Source organism: Adiantum capillus-veneris, chromosome 22, assembly GCF_014529385.1.
Source record: "Adiantum capillus-veneris isolate H3 chromosome 22, ASM1452938v2, whole genome shotgun sequence".
NCBI classification, from domain to species: domain Eukaryota; kingdom Viridiplantae; phylum Streptophyta; class Polypodiopsida; order Polypodiales; family Pteridaceae; genus Adiantum; species Adiantum capillus-veneris.
The window spans coordinates 7,106,259-7,121,761 of record NC_140952.1 but is presented as its reverse complement, the minus strand read 5'-3'; the positions used below and the strand labels follow the sequence as shown (position 1 = coordinate 7,121,761).

General features: G+C 44.9%; 1 protein-coding gene across 1 annotated transcript in view; it reads left to right on the top strand.

The window, feature by feature from the left end:
* Window positions 1–202: 202 nt before the first annotated feature.
* IREG3 (iron-regulated protein 3) overlaps window positions 203–15,503 on the top strand; it is a 41,667-nt gene continuing 26,366 nt past the window's right edge. The window contains exons 1-10 of the mRNA XM_086496040.1: window positions 203–300; window positions 467–637; window positions 849–1,071; window positions 1,150–1,213; window positions 2,205–2,329; window positions 2,428–2,517; window positions 2,611–2,796; window positions 2,873–2,947; window positions 3,029–3,130; window positions 3,224–3,326. Of these exons, the coding sequence (XP_086352166.1) occupies window positions 218–300; window positions 467–637; window positions 849–1,071; window positions 1,150–1,213; window positions 2,205–2,329; window positions 2,428–2,517; window positions 2,611–2,796; window positions 2,873–2,947; window positions 3,029–3,130; window positions 3,224–3,326 (1,222 nt within the window). The 5' untranslated portion in view covers window positions 203–217. The remainder of the gene's footprint in view (window positions 301–466; window positions 638–848; window positions 1,072–1,149; window positions 1,214–2,204; window positions 2,330–2,427; window positions 2,518–2,610; window positions 2,797–2,872; window positions 2,948–3,028; window positions 3,131–3,223; window positions 3,327–15,503) is intronic.

The following is a 15,503-nucleotide window of genomic DNA, read 5'->3' as shown; positions in this document are numbered from 1 at the left end:
CCTTCTACCTTCCTCTTTCATTTGTCTTTTGACTTTCTACCTTCATCGCTCTTTTCATTTCCTAAACTTACCCTTCACTTAAGCACTTAATGCGTTCTGAAATAATGTTTATTTTTACTGAAATTGGGGAGACCTAATTGACCGTGGCAGGTTGTTCCTAGGTGGCAGGTCCGAGCATATCCAGGTGGAGTGATTAAACATCACCATTAGCCTAGCAATGTCAAAATGCACCGTCTCTCAGACTCTCGCGACGTGGTGCAATGTGAGCTCTTATTTTTGTCAAGGAGAGGCGAACGGATGGTGAGGGACGCAAGTCACTCGAGCTCGCTTCTTCAGAACTAGACCCCCGAACCAGGAAAACCGCGTACTCTCACACACACACAGTGCTACCCCAGAGAGAGAGAGAGAGAGAGAGAGAGAGAGAGGAGAGAGAGCTGCTCTTGGACGCATGTTTTCGATAGCACAGGTTCAGAGTGGGCCGGGAAGCCATGGCCGTGGATATTGCTTTCCATTGCAGCATGTCGTTTCCATTGTACGTTGGTACTCGGTTGGGACCTTACTGCTGTTTCAGTCCTTGCCACAGGACCACATTTGTTCACACATGCCTACGGTCTCGCTTTTCTCACAAGCTCAGTCGGTAAGGGTTCCATTTCAGGTTTTCTGGGTAGCAAAGGTTGTCCCGGTTCTTTAGCTTACTTGGATGCAAAAATCTCTTTAATGCACATGTGCCCATTGAAGGAAAATACTGGATAGAAGTATGATGGAAGTTTTTCAATATTGAGCAAAAGTGTGTTTGGAGTTTCTTGAATTTTCTTACTTATAATCGTTGTGTGCTTTTTTTTTAATAGAGGGAATCGAAGGAGTTTTATCACCAAAAATTTTGTGCAAGAGCTTTTTCTTGATGTAAACCACACTTGTACAGATGAGAACATGTCACAAGATAGTCATAGCCATGAAACAAGCCAGTCTGTGGGCTTACTAGAAGCAGACTCAAAGGTCGCAAGTGAGGATAATCCAGCTGGGCAGTCTGACACGGAAGCTGGAGTTTTATTGGCTCTTCCTACTCTACAGGTAGCTAGCGCAATTTACTTCTTTTTGAAGCTAGAATATTGTGTGCTGAGTGCTCCTTTTGTTGATCATCCATTCTAGGTACAGTCTATTCAAGAGCAGGAAGCTTTGGCAGCAACACCGGCTCATCCTGAAGGTCTCATTGGTATGTCGAGCATCTTCTATTGCCAAGAAACTCTACAGATCATTTGCAGTTATAGCCAAAGGATTGTATCTTATGTCAGAATAGGGTGAACAAGAAACGTATACAAATTTGAAAATTAGGAGCCTTTTTGGCTATTGAGCGAGAACAGCGAGTTTTCATTTTAGTGATCATTGAGAGACAGTGTTTATGCTCATCAGTCTGGACGCCGTCGAAACATCACTTGACTAGTGGATTATTACTTGATTTAAGGTTCAATCAATTCCACTGATATTTTAGAAAATGCTGTACCTACAAGTTTTCTAACTGCAGGACAAACTGGTCGGAGAGGAAGTAGGTAGACAGTAGTGCTGCTCTCAGTTTGAACTCACGTCCCGCAAAGTACAATCTCATTTCAATTTCTTCTTGATGCAAAGGCAGAAATCACAGACTGCCAGAGTGCAAAGATCCTGTGCCAGCCAGTGTTTGGGAAAAATCAATTTCACAAACATTCAAAATTCTCTTTAGGGTGGATTCAAAGAGAATTTTTTTCTAAATAACCGGCATTTTTTACAATTTAACTCTACTTCCTTGAATTTTCCAAGCAGATTTTCTCCTTCTCTCCCTCCTTCAACCAGCTGTTTTGATCTTCCAACCGGCTCAAGGCTAAGCTAAGGCACACTTTTCCCGAACACTGGTGCCAGCCCTTTTGAAATTAGGCTTACATCATGTTTACTGGTTCATTTGTCGAGATTTGTTAAAGTTTAGTCCTTGTCAAAGTTTGTGATATGGTACTTTGTCAGCTTATTACTTGTCAGTTTTGCAATTGATTTACTGGGCATGTCTACAGTGTGAGAACTCGTTATGTTGCTTGCGTCTTCTTTATCTGGTTGCCACCTTTTGCCTCATCCGTTTTTTGGAAGTTGAGATAGTTTTACACCCACATTATTCTTCGACCCTTGGGCTCAATGTGGGCCATTGTTTATGGTTTCGACTGATTTCTTGTGAACTGCAGCTCTTTACACAACCTTTTTCTCTGGAAATTTCATTGAGCAAGTATGGAACTTTGCTTGGCCCTCTGCTATTGCTCTCCTTCACAACAGCTTATTACCTGTGGCTGTCATCAGTTTTGTCAGCAAGGTTGGTCAAATTTACACCTCTGCTCTTTGTATTTCTGCAGTTTGTTATCCGTATCATGTCACAGTAATGGTTTGCAAGTGACATTTTCTCGTGAACAGCTTGTGATTTTTGCATGTGGCCCTTGGGTGGGTGCCAAAATGGATTCACTTCCTCGGGTTTTTGCTTTCAATACCCTTAGTATTGTGCAGGTACTTCACCTTTGACGTATGTAGTTTGATTGCATTGAGCTCTTGGTGCAAAGGACAAGTAACATTCAATATTTGATGATCATTATGGCGCAGACAGTGGCTCAGTTAATCTCGGCAGGTGCAATAATATATGCCCTGAAAAAGTCTCCAAGTCTAGGCTCTTCCACACATTCTCTTCTTCTGCAGCCATGGTTTCTTATCTTGGTTGCAATGCAAGCTATTGAGCGATTAACAGGACTGGCATGCGGAGTTGCTTTTGAACGGGATTGGGTTGTATTGGTATGAATTTTAACTTCTTGTGTTGTACTTTCAATGAGTTTTGAGTTACATTTCTCTTAACTAATTTGAAATGCAGTTAGCTGGGGCTAATCGGCCCATTGCGCTAGCAGATGCCAATGCTATGCTCTGTAGAGTTGACTACCTCTGTGAGGTTTGTGGTTTTAGCCTGGAATCATTTCCATAGTAACTTATTTTGATGGATCTGAAGGTAACATTGTGATTTGTGTGTTAGATGACAGGAACTTCTTTGTATGGCATCTTACTGTCCATGTTTAGCCCTATTACATGCTTGAAAATAGCTGCTGCAATTATGATTGCATCACTTCCCATCATGGTGAGTGTTTTTCGATTCTGCAAAATCAGCTTCAAGGATTGAGACCTGACAAGCCTAATACACACTTTCCTCTAATTAGGATTTTATCTGCAGATAGTTTTGGCCTGCTGTACTAACCAACTATCCAAGGGTGTGCTTGAACGACCGAAACTTTCCAAAGTCCGTGAGCTGTTGGAAAGTCAATCACATTCAGCTAGTAAGAGCCCAAAATCATTTGGTACCAGTTTATTTGTTTTCATTACTTTCCTTTTTGTTCAGATAGGCAACAAAGTAGGAGAAGAAATTCTTAAACAAGTAAATGAATTTCTCGGGAAGGGTTTGGTTTGACCTAGGGCATGGTCAGGCCACGTCAGCAATTTAGGGTTTCTGATTTTTAGGGTTAGGGTTTCAGCAAATTAGGGTTTTCTGATTTTCCTGCAGAGCGGGCAGCCACGTCATCACTTTGTGACATCGGATCTGGCTTGAAGTCTCTCAAACTGACCCTTGAGTGTATGAATCAGCTCCAGCTAAAAGTCATGAACAGTCTCTGCCGATGGAACATGGCAAACCTCGAAGATGTGAAAGCAAGGGGCCCACCAGATGAACCAGAGTATCAAGCTGTTGATGAGCTCCCAACACCACTCTGTCACTGCACCACTCTTGGGGGATGAGCTTTCTGGCAAGCTGAATTGTAGGTCGACCCCTTGAATCACCAATCATCGTGCTGGTGGAAGCGAACTCAAAGCGGAGTATAGGGTCCGTGAGTGTGGATCAGGTTGCAACACCCCAAGTGTACTGTTGAGTTGTGGAAAGGGTTTTGGCATCAATCGAAGAACCCGAAGACAGACCTGCTGTGCTATGGGCAGCTGCCTCTCCCACAAACAGAGACGATGGCTCTCCAAAGGATGGCCACAGGCTGCCGAGAAGCCGTTGTGCACCAACCAACTCCCAAATGTAGCCCTATGCGCAACTAGCCACCGAAACATGGTAGCTCTCCTTGGCTGCTTGCTCTCCCACAACTGCTCCTAGAAGCTTGACAATAACTCGGCTGTGAGACCCTCCTCTTGTCAGTGAAGCGCTGCAGCTTGGCGAACCTCGATCCATGCTGCCAGTATGTGTCGTCCCAAATGAACTATGTATTGGGAAAAAGGAATCCTTGGGTGATCGGTTGAAGAGAAAGGATCTCGCCAGAACCCTCTCCCACTGCACTTGTGCCAGAGGACGACTCTCCCAAGCCCACAAGCACCAGTGTCTTGACTCGGGATCTGTTGGTTCAGGATTTGTGGCACAAGTCCTCCCAAGACGTCCACAACTCGGATCCTCTGAAATAGCACTCTGCAACATGTGGTGCCTCTACTGAAACTCTGTACCCTCTCCTGTAAGGTGCAGCGGAAGTGAATGTTGAACTTTGCTCAAGATGAGTGCTCCGAACTATGCTCAAGGTTCCTTTTTCTTAGGGAAGGGAGAGCCTTCCGTATTTAATGAGAGAGTGCAAGTGATCACAAACAAAGTGAATAGACACTATGAGTGAAGGTGCATGAGGCTGAGAGATAGAGAGAGAAGAGAATACGACACCGGAGAGATGTTGTCAAACCCTCCTCCAAGGGCCCCTTTCTCGATGGCGCGAGAGGTCTACGCTATAGATTGCACAAATCTGGTACAAGTGTAAGTTGAAGCTAAATGATGCAATGCGGGAAACTGAATGCTTGAAGATTGCGGTGCTGATGACGACCTTTATCTTTGCTGTGTACTTGAAGGCTGGAAATGCTTGATTGCTTGCTAGTTCAAAAACGCCACTGGCTGTTGACGAAACACTGTTTTGAGGCTGTTTTGTTGCTGAAAATCTGCTGCAAATAACACTGTATTGCTGGCTGAAATTGTGCTGTGGAATCGCTGAGTATGGCTGTTCAAAAACGCTGAGGATAGCTGTCCATAAACACTGAATAAGGCTGTAATCGCTGGTGCCTACAATGCTACTGGAAGCGCCAAAGGCCAGGGCTGAAATCGCCGGAGTCCCTTTGTTGAAAACACCAGGCTGAGGGGGTCCTTGTTCTTGCTGAGAAGCCTGCTGCAATAAATTGCTTGATGCCCTAGTGCTAGGTTGCTTATATATACAAACTTAGTAAATTTGCCCTACCTACTTTCCAACAAAAGTCACTTAAAAATAATAAGTGAAAAACGTCAAAAATAGGGAAAATAGGTCGATGCACTGTAAAAATGCTCCTGATGGGTTCTGATGGAAATCTGATGATCATCCTATGTGCAACCAAAGGATATGCATCTAATCTAAGTGTCTGGACATGCACGGTCTGCGAACAGACTCACAAAAGTGCCATATCATATCCTATTCTAGATTGACTTGACTGAACTGAACCTTGGTCATGCTGTAGCTTGTCCACGGACACATAGGGTTGGATGTGTCACGTGACACCTTGTCATAGGGTTGGATGTGTCACGTGACATCTTGTCACCAGCGTGTGACTACTATCTATCCTTTTTGTTGATTTCTTTCTTATTATTTATTTACTTTTACTTTTTGGAAACACCCCTCGGGAAATCTAACTGCCCTGCATTGCATAGCTAGTGTGGAACTGTTCGGAGGGAGTCCAGGCCTGAGGGCAAGAGAGCACTAAGGTTGGACAAAGACTATGGTTAGCCAAAGTGGGGTCATTGACTAGCCAAAGTGGAATCCTTTGCTACAGAGGCTACATTTCAGTTTTGGGTGTGGCTGCAGTGTACAAAGGGGGTCAGATGACCTAGAAAGATACAATGGCAGCATTTCCTAAAATTTAGGGAACTGCTATTTTGGGACCTGAAAATGTGTCCGCGTCATTACCTCTGGTATGACTAGGGGAACATTTTATTACTTTGCTGCGAAGTCAACTGGGCAACCGGTCAAGATATTTTTAAGCAGCGAACCCGAAACGGGAAAATGCTTGTAAATGCGCCAAGTGGCACATTTCTGTGCACTTGCCTCCTCAAGGAAGAAGTGGCGCTGAATTTTAAGCTGGGAGAGGCTCATTTGTAGATTTTGTCACAGGTTAAGAGCTATGGAGTGCTTCCTTTCCCTCCTATGTACAGTGCAGTGTCAGGAGTGATGCCCTGCACGCTATGCACTGCCCTCTCTCTCCCCTATGGCAGTATGTTATACCCCTCTAGTGGGATTTTCATTTGACCGATGTACACTTGTGTGGGTTCATGCGCGATTGCCGAGGCAAGAGCCTCTTGCGCAGGTACTGGATTAGCTAGCGGCTAATCCCCCGCAGGTACAGGTGAAGTCGGAGAGGTTTCACGCTAGAAATCTTGTCCGATTCAAAGGGCAAGTAGCTCTACAGGTGCGGGAGCTCAAGGACTTGCTATGGATGCGACCGGCACGCGAAACGGAGCCCGAAACAGTAAATTACAGCCTGCTGTGTATTTTTGCAGGTTTAAGGTTTTGGCCCTAAAAGGTCCCTAATACCCCCAGGAGGTTCGGGGACGCGAGGGGACCGCTGTAAGGTAGTCTGGCGCATTTTCGGGGATGAAAACAGAGAATTCAGCGTGCTGCAGATTCTCGCCAAGTTTTGCAAAGTGCCCGTATGCGTCGGGAAAGTCATTCAATGCGTGGGAATACTGACTGTGAAGTGTCCTAGTACAGTTATGTTGCCGAAATCGGGCAGGAACAGTTAAAATTCAGCCAAGCTTGTGTGGGGCAGCTTGTAGGGAACCACAACGTTTATTCCCTCTTTTAAACAATAAAGAAATACCAAAAGGGGCGCCTAAGTTAGGGGCCAATCTGGGCCTACCTGGTGTCGATCTACTCATACAGGTGCAATCTAGCAGCCTGTATCCCTCTCCCCTTTGTTGTGTCTTGAAAGTATAGGTAAAGTGGGCGACAAATTAAATGGGTGAAAGCAAATAAGGTTTAAGTCTAAAGTCTACGGCCCTTTTTGAAAGTACAAGCCGGTTTCATGGTTCCATCCGCGGGATTAAATCACTTTTTCCCATAGAAGTGAGCCTTGGTCAGTTTGGGCTTGAAGACACAAGGGATCATAGACCAGACACAGGAAATTGCAATTATGGCTGAGAGACCAGATAATGTGATTGAAGAGCTTTCCTCTTCATAGGGTCAACAGACACATGAAGTGGGTGAGTCTTCTAGACCACCACAGACGGATGATGATATATTCAAGACCCAGTTGGCTACTGCTGTGGCTATGTTCACACAAGTAATGCAGAACCCGAGGTTTTTGGCCTTTTTGCAACCTCCTCTTCCGTCTCAGCAAGTTGGGTCACTGGATCATATTCAAAAGCCTGTTAAGACTCGAGCACAGGTGATTCATACTGCAGAGTCAATGGAAACACCTGTACACTTGACGGAGAACATGTAGCCTCCACAACATGTGCCTAAGGTGCAAGAACAGGTGGCTGAGATGCAAGTCTTTCAAGCTGCCCCAACATCTCCCTGCACCTCAAAGAACATGTGTGGTACTGACTCATAGCTGGCTCGAATTGCAATGAGGACCTCCAGCTGTGTGAAGGACCCTATCCATGTGGGAGCCATTGCCTCAAGAGGGGTATGCCACTAAGTTGGTATAGTCTCTGTAAGATTCTAACACATGCTCTGCTCCCCTCTCATGCCTCGTAATTATATGCTTTGAACCTCCTTGGAAAAGCTTGAAAACTGAAGCTAGTTGTTGAGAGTGCGGGCTGGACGCTCTGCCATGGGATGGGGCCCCAAGAAACGTGAGGCTTGCTACCAACCAAGTGACCTCTGTGTGTGCTAACCATGGGGTCCAAAAAAGAGGCTGCCTTTAGCGCTCCTCGATGCAAGTGGGCTGATGCTTCTGTAAGCCACTCCTCAACTGTAAGGTGCAGCAGAAGTGAATGTTGAACTTTGCTTAAGATGAGTGCTCTGAAGGGTTCCTTTTACTTACGGAAGGGAGAGCCTTCCGTTCCTTTAGTAAGAGAGTGCAAGTGAATCCTCTTCCTTGATTGAAACATCTTGACGATGCTTATTAGCCCGTCGTGAATAAGACTCCTGAGCCTTGCTTAGCCGAAGCTTTACACTCTCAGAAATCTCATCCAACGACTGACTTTCAGCATTAGCATGATGCATTTGATTGACCGAGCGAGTCAAAAGTGACTGGAATGGACGGCCAAAAGTTGCCTATACGGAGTGCGACCAATGGTAGAGGAGAAAGAGTCATTGAAAATAGCCTGAACCAATGGGAGATAGAGCTCCCAATGAGACTGCTGATCATGCACATATGACTTTAAAACATCAAAAGCCAATTGATTGTAGATCTCTGTCTGACCATCTAACCGTGGATGAAAAGCCAATGAAAAATTCAACGTAGTGCCAAAATTTTCAAAGAGTGCGCGCCAAAAATTTGACATGAACTTAACATCCCTATCTGAAACAATTGATTTTTGCAAACCACAGAGGGGGTACTAATGCTTGATGAACAACAGTGCGGTGACTGTGGCCTTACAAGGAATCAACATGCAAAACTTGCCGAAACGATAAATAATTGTCAAACATTGAGTGTTCCTTCAATGCAAACTAGATGGAAGGTTAATCACAAAATCCATGGAAATATCTTGAAAAGGTCCATCGGGAATAGGCAGCTGAAGCAAGAGGCCTTGCTGCTTACCCCGAGTAGCTTTTACCTCTTGACAAATAGTGCACTGTGTGACATAATGAAACACACCTTTTCGCATTTTAGGCCAATAAAAGAATCCTTCTATTTTTTCCAAAGTGGTGTTCTGTTAGGTGCAGCGGAATGATTGTTTGCGCTTTGCTCAAGATGAGTGCTCCGAACTGTGCTCAAGGTTCCTTTTAGTTCTTATGGAAGGGAGAGCCTTCCGTTCTTATGGGAAAGTGCTATGATCACAAACAAAGCGAACGGACACTGTGCGTGCAAGTGTATGAGTTTGAGAGATAGAGAGAGAAGAGAGATACGACACCAGAGATGTTGTAAAACCCTCCTCCGAAGGCCCCACTCTCGTCGGCGAGAGTGGTCTACTTATTGATTACACAAAGTGGTACAATGACGATGCAATGGACTGATGCAACCTGGGACTATGCCGATGACGACGACGACGACTTTAGGGCTGAAATCTGCGATCTTCTAACTGCTGAATTTCGGGGCTGAAAATGAGGTGTATCTACAACCAACTAGGCTGAATCTGCTGCGTCAATTATGGCTGAAAAACGCTGGCTGCTGCAAGGCTTGATGGCGATCCAGAAACGCTAGGCTTGCAGGTGTGATGGCGATGCACTACTATGGAAACGCCAGGGAATGGGGAGGTGCTGAGGGTCCAAAAACGCTAGGCTATGGGGAAGCTTTGGCGCTTGAGGGTTCTCGCTGAGAAGAATGCCTGTTGAGCATGCGTCCTTTGCGACTTAACGCATCTGCAACAAGGTTAGCTTTTACGGGCACATACTCAATCAAACCTCCAAATTGCTCAAAAAATTATGACCACCGTGCTCCAATGTGCACTAGGCATAAAGTGGAGCCACTTGATGGCTTGGTGATCTGTGCGAACTGTAAACTATCTACCATAAAGAAAATGCTTTCAATGCTTAAGAGAGTGAATGACAGACAAAAGTTCTTTATTATAAACCGAATAGTTCTGTTTTGCACTATTGAGATTCCGACTAAGGAAAGCTACTGGACGACCATGCTGCTAAAGCACAGCGCCTATGGAGACATTGCTCGCATCTGTCCATACCTCAAAGGGGTCATCCCAAGAGGCAAGGATAAGACACAACGCTTCTGTCACCGCAACCTTGAGAGCTACGAAAGCCTCAATGGCTGCCTCGGGTAAATCCACGTGCTGACGGTGAGTCTTTATTCCTTTCAAAATATCAATCATAGATGAGGCAATGGGTGCAAAATTCTCTATGCGCGAACTATATGCTTGACATAAACCAAGAAAAGAACGCACATCATATGCAGTTTTGGGCAAATCCCAATTACGTACCTATTCCACCTTCGCAGGGTCTAGCTTGACGCCTTCTGCAAAAATGATATAACCCAAATAAGTAACTTCAGTGAGAAAAAACTCAGATTTCTTAGTTGCAATGTATAACTGATACTCATCCAAACGGGTTAGTACCCTTTCTACATCCTTTTCATGTTGTTCCCACGATGCAAAAAAAATTGAGAATATCATCAAGAAAGATGAACACACATACACCAACCATATCGCCAAAACGGCTTACCATGAGATGGTTAAATGTACCCACGGTACCTGTCAATCCAAAAGGCATAACAACATACTTCCATTGCCCTTGATGCGGTTGTAAGGCGGTCTTGTAGATGTCGCCTTTGAATACCTTTACATGATGGTATCCACTTTTGAGATCGACTTTACTGAAAACCTTTGCCTCATTGAGCCTATCAAGGATATACTCAATGCGAGACATCGGAAACTTGTTCTTGATGGTCATCTTGTTTAATGTCACGTGACACATCCAACCCTATGTGTCCGTGGACAAGCTACAGCATGACTAGGGTTCAGTTCAGTCAAGCCAGTTTAGAATAGGAAGTGATCTGGCACTTTTGTGAGTCTGTTCGCAGACCGTGCACGACCAGTCACTTACATTAGATGCACATCCTCTGGTTGCACATAGCATGATCATCAGATTTTAGTCAGAACAATGCATAGACCTATTTTCCCTATTTTTGACATTTTTCACTTATTATTTTTAAGTGACTTTTGTTGGAAAGTAGGTAGGGCAGTTTTGCTTAGTTTGTATAAATAGAAACCTAGCGCTAGCACTTTGTGGCAGAAGATAGCGTTTTTGCATCTACAAGGACCTAGCGTTTTCATCCACAGGCAGCCTGGCGTTTTGTGCACAGCAGATCAGCCCCGGCAACAGCAAGACCAACCAAGAAGCCTAGCGTTTTGCATTTGCAAGACAACCGGCAGCAGCAGAACAATTTTCAGCCCTAGCGTTTTTGCATCAGCATAGCGTTTTGTAGATTCACCGCGACGGAACACCAAGAAGCATCAGCGTTTTCAGTTTTCAGCCCTTAGACACATCAGAACAACCCTCGAACCTCGCAGATCTCACCTTCCTGCAGCAGTTCATCGCCGCATGGTCGGATCCCGCGAAGTTTGCAGTTTCAACCTGGAAAACGCAGATTTCAGCATCTGCGTTTTCAGCGCATCGTCGTCATACCGTCGTCATCGACATAGAGTCAGAATTCAGCAGATAGAAGATTTGTAGATTTCAACCATTAGCGTTTTCAGATTTCAGCCCGTCTCATCGTCATCGACATCGTCGGCAAGTCCAAGCATTGTAGAGATTTGTGCAATCATAAGTAGACCGCTCTCGCCATAGGAGTAGGGCCTTCGGAGGAGGGTTTCACATCTCTGGTGTCGTATTCTCTTCTCTCTTTATCTCTCAGTCTCATGCACCTTCACGCGCAGTGTCCATTCACTTTGTTTGTGTCCATTGCACTCTCTCACTAAAGGAACTGAAGGCTCTCCCTTCCGTAAGTAAAAGAAACCCTTGAGTACAGTTCGGAGCACTCATCTTGAGCAAAGTTCAACATTCACTTCCGCTGCACCTTACATTGGTATCAGAGCTTTGGCAGTGTTTTGTATAACTCAAGGAAAGAACCACAAAAACCACAATTTTTTTTTTGCTTGTTGAGGTTGCACGAACCCAAGTTCACTTGGGTGTGTCGATTGCTAATCGTGTTTTTGAAGAGTGACAGGAATCCCAAGAAAGAAGGGCTTGTCCAGCCTCCCCTTGTGCCTCTTTTCACTCATTGAGAGCGGACCGTGTACTTAGCGGCCGGCCAATCAATGTGAGGTGGAAAAAGCAACCTTGGTGTGAGCGCAAGGCCGCCAAGGGGTGCGCCCGCGGGAAAGAGCAGAACTCAGGTGAAGAGAAGATCCTTCTCGAACACAGATTGCAAGCGAAAGAAGAATCTCAAGAACCTCAAGACCCTCAAGAACCAAGGTAGTATCCGTACGTACGTACAGATCTGTACGGTACGGACGTACTGTACCGTACGGATTCGTACTGTACGTTTTTTTTTTTGTGTGGGGGGTTTGGGGGCTGCAGTGCTGTGGGTAATATGTGGAAATAAACCCTATTGTGGCAGGAATTTTTGGTTTGCCCTTCTTTAGTCTTATCCCAACACCTAGTTTTGGAGACATTTCGACACAACTTGCATTTATAGAGCACACACGAACGTCATTGCGGTGGTGAATATAGGAGGGCAATCACGATCAGGAACTCGTATGAAAGCTTTGCCTTGGTTTATAGAATAGTGAACTAACATCCTTGGAGTGATACTTATGAATTTTTTATCAAGTATAGACCGTATTGTAGGTTTTTGGAATTAAAAAAAAAAAACCTACGAATTTTACGTACCTAACAACTCTATCCATTCGGTACTACGTACAGGTTGTACCGAATACGTACCGTACCTTACGTACCTTACCACCTTGTCAAGAACCTAAAGAACTCAAGACTCCCAAGAATGCAAGAACCCAAGACCCACAAGAACCCAAGTTCCTCGTGAACTTAAGAACCCAAGATCACAATGTATGGTCATCACTCGAAGCGGAATGGATACTTCGCTTGGAGGTGATGAGCATGAGAGAGGCGACCAAGAATTTCCCCATCAAGAGGTTTTTCCGACCCTCCCTGTTCCCCATCTACGCAACGAGTTGTACCAAATCCTATGGAGGCGATGGTCAAGTCGATGCTGGAGATGATGACACAACAACAAGAGACGAAACGCATTGCGATGGCACAACTAGAAAGAAAAGCAGAACGACAAGAAGCGACTCGCATTACTTTGGAACGCGAGCGCGATGCACGAAAAGAATGAAAAGCAAAAAGAAAGGAGGTAGCCGAAGCAAGATGAGCGGCCTTGGAGGCCGATCGTGAGGTTTAGAGAGAGCTCCGCACTCAAGAATTGGTTTGACAAGTTCTTGCCTCGAAGTCCGAACCAACCAAAGATGTTGGTAGTTCCTCAAGTGGTGCAAGCCGAGATTCGGACTCCAACAACCCAGTCACAGAGAAGATCCAGTTCAATAAGTATGATGGTAAGATGGATGCTACGGTTATTCATTCTTGGTTGCATCAATTTAATGCTTATTTTGCGACAACTAAGAAGAAAGGAAATAGCAAGGTTTTGACGGCATCTATGTACCTTGCTGGTGGTGCTATCAATTGGTACCACGCATGGTGAGAGACATAGTTAGCTGCGCACCTAGAGGAAGCCGACGAATTCACGTCCCTTTCCTTCAATTAGGCTGATTTCCAAGACAAGCTCAAGACGCGGTTTATGCTACCTCAGTACCTCGCACGATTGAAGGACGATTGGCGCGGTCTCAAGCAAAATGGTATGCCAGTTATTTCTTTCTCTACTCGAGTATTGCAGCTAGGTACCCAATTACGCAAGACGGATGATGAGCGCAAAGAGGCATTCCTATATGGATTGGACGAGTATATCAAGTATGATGTTGAGGTGCTCGATCCAATCGATCTTAACAATACGGTAGCGACTGCTCTCACACAGGAGATGAAGCACAACAAGGGAAAGCCTAAGGAAAACAAGACTTCCACAAGTACCTCTCAGACTTCTCAGAACCCTCAGAACGGTAACTCTTCTAACCAATCTTCCAATAGTCTCTTAGAATAGAACTCTCAAAGTGAACCTAAGGGTGAAGCTAACACAATTGCTAAACCTAAGCTCACTCCAAATGAAAAGGTAGGACAAGGAATTTCAGAAGGATACGTCACATTGGAAGAGCAAAGCACTTATCCTAAGGAAGGTCGTCGTTTTCATTGTCACATTAAGGGTCACATAAAAAGAACATGTCCTAAGCTTGACTGTCACGTGACACATCCCAAGCCTATGTGTCCGTGGATAAGCTGCACCATAGTTGGGTTCCCGTCAGTTCAGTCAGTTTAGATTTGCAGTGATCTGGCACTTTTGTGAGTCTATTCGTAGACCGTGCATGCCCAGTCACTTAGCATAGATGCATATCCTCCGGTTGCACATAGCATGATCATTGGAATTCCCATAAGAATCCATTAGCATCAGTTAGGGGAATTTTTCAGTGCATTTAGCCTATTTTTCTATTTTTGGTTATTTTCATTATTATTTTTAAGTGACTTTCCAACAAAAGTAGGTAGGGCAATTTTGCTAAGTTAATATATAAGCAAACCCAAGTTAGCACTTTTTGGCAGAAGAGGTAGCAGGAGCTTTCCGCTCAACAGGCAACTTCTCAGCAGTACCCCCCCCCCCCAGCACACCTCAGCGTTTTTGGACCTCCTCCTTCGTGGGGATTCCCATCAGATTCCATTGCCAGACATCCCCCTTCATTGGCGTTTTCATTCCCAGCAGATCAGCCCTATCCGTGGAGTTTTCCCGCAACCAAACCATCTCAGCTTTAGCGTTTTTGTTCCAGCAACACTCAACGTTTTTGTAGCATCTCACTAACGCTAGGAACTGCATCAGATTCAGCGTTTTGGGATCTCAAGGCCTCAGCTTTTCAGCGCTTTCCAAGCATGGAAAACACTGCTGATCCAGCGTTTTTCAGCATGCGGCAGTAGCATTAAAATGCAGCCTAGACAGTCAGCAACATCAGCGTTTTCACCCTCAGCATGACCCCCGACCAAGACAGTCATTTTCAGCCATGAAACAGTAAGAAAAACAGTCATTTTCAGCCCCGACACAGCCACCGAATTCAGCCCATAGAAGATCACAGTTTTTAGCCACGAAGTCACCGTCGTCATCACCGTCTTCGTCATCGGCATAGTCCCATTGCATCAGTCCATTGCATACGCATTGTACACCTTTGTGCAATCAGAGTAGACCACTCTCGCCAACGAGAGTGGGGCCTTCGGAGGAGGGTTTTACAACGTCTCTGGTGTCATATTTCTCTTCTCTCTCTTTCTCTCAGTCTCATTCACTTGCACGTACAATATCCACTCACTTTGTTCGTGATCATAGCACTCTCCATAAAGAACGGAAGGCTCTCCCTTCCATAAGAACTAAAAGGAACCTTGAGCAATAAAGATCACTAATCTTGAGAAAATACAACATTCATTCCGCTGCACCTTACATTGACTCTAATGAATCTAAAGAATCCATAGAACCCACTTCCTCTGTCAATGCAATAAATGACAACACGAGTGTGTCCCAAGTTTCTCATGACCCTCCCATTGATGATCATTAAATGTTATGGTCATATGACGGGGCAGCGTTTTGTCATATTGTTTGACCCAGGCAGTATGCATGATGTGATTAGTCCCTCTTGTTGAGAAATCCCGCCTAGAGGTTAGTCAGAAATCTCCTCTCGAGGTCTCTGGTTTCGCTCTCGGTATGGATTCTTTGATCATGAAGGAGTACCTTGATGTGTTGTTTACAGT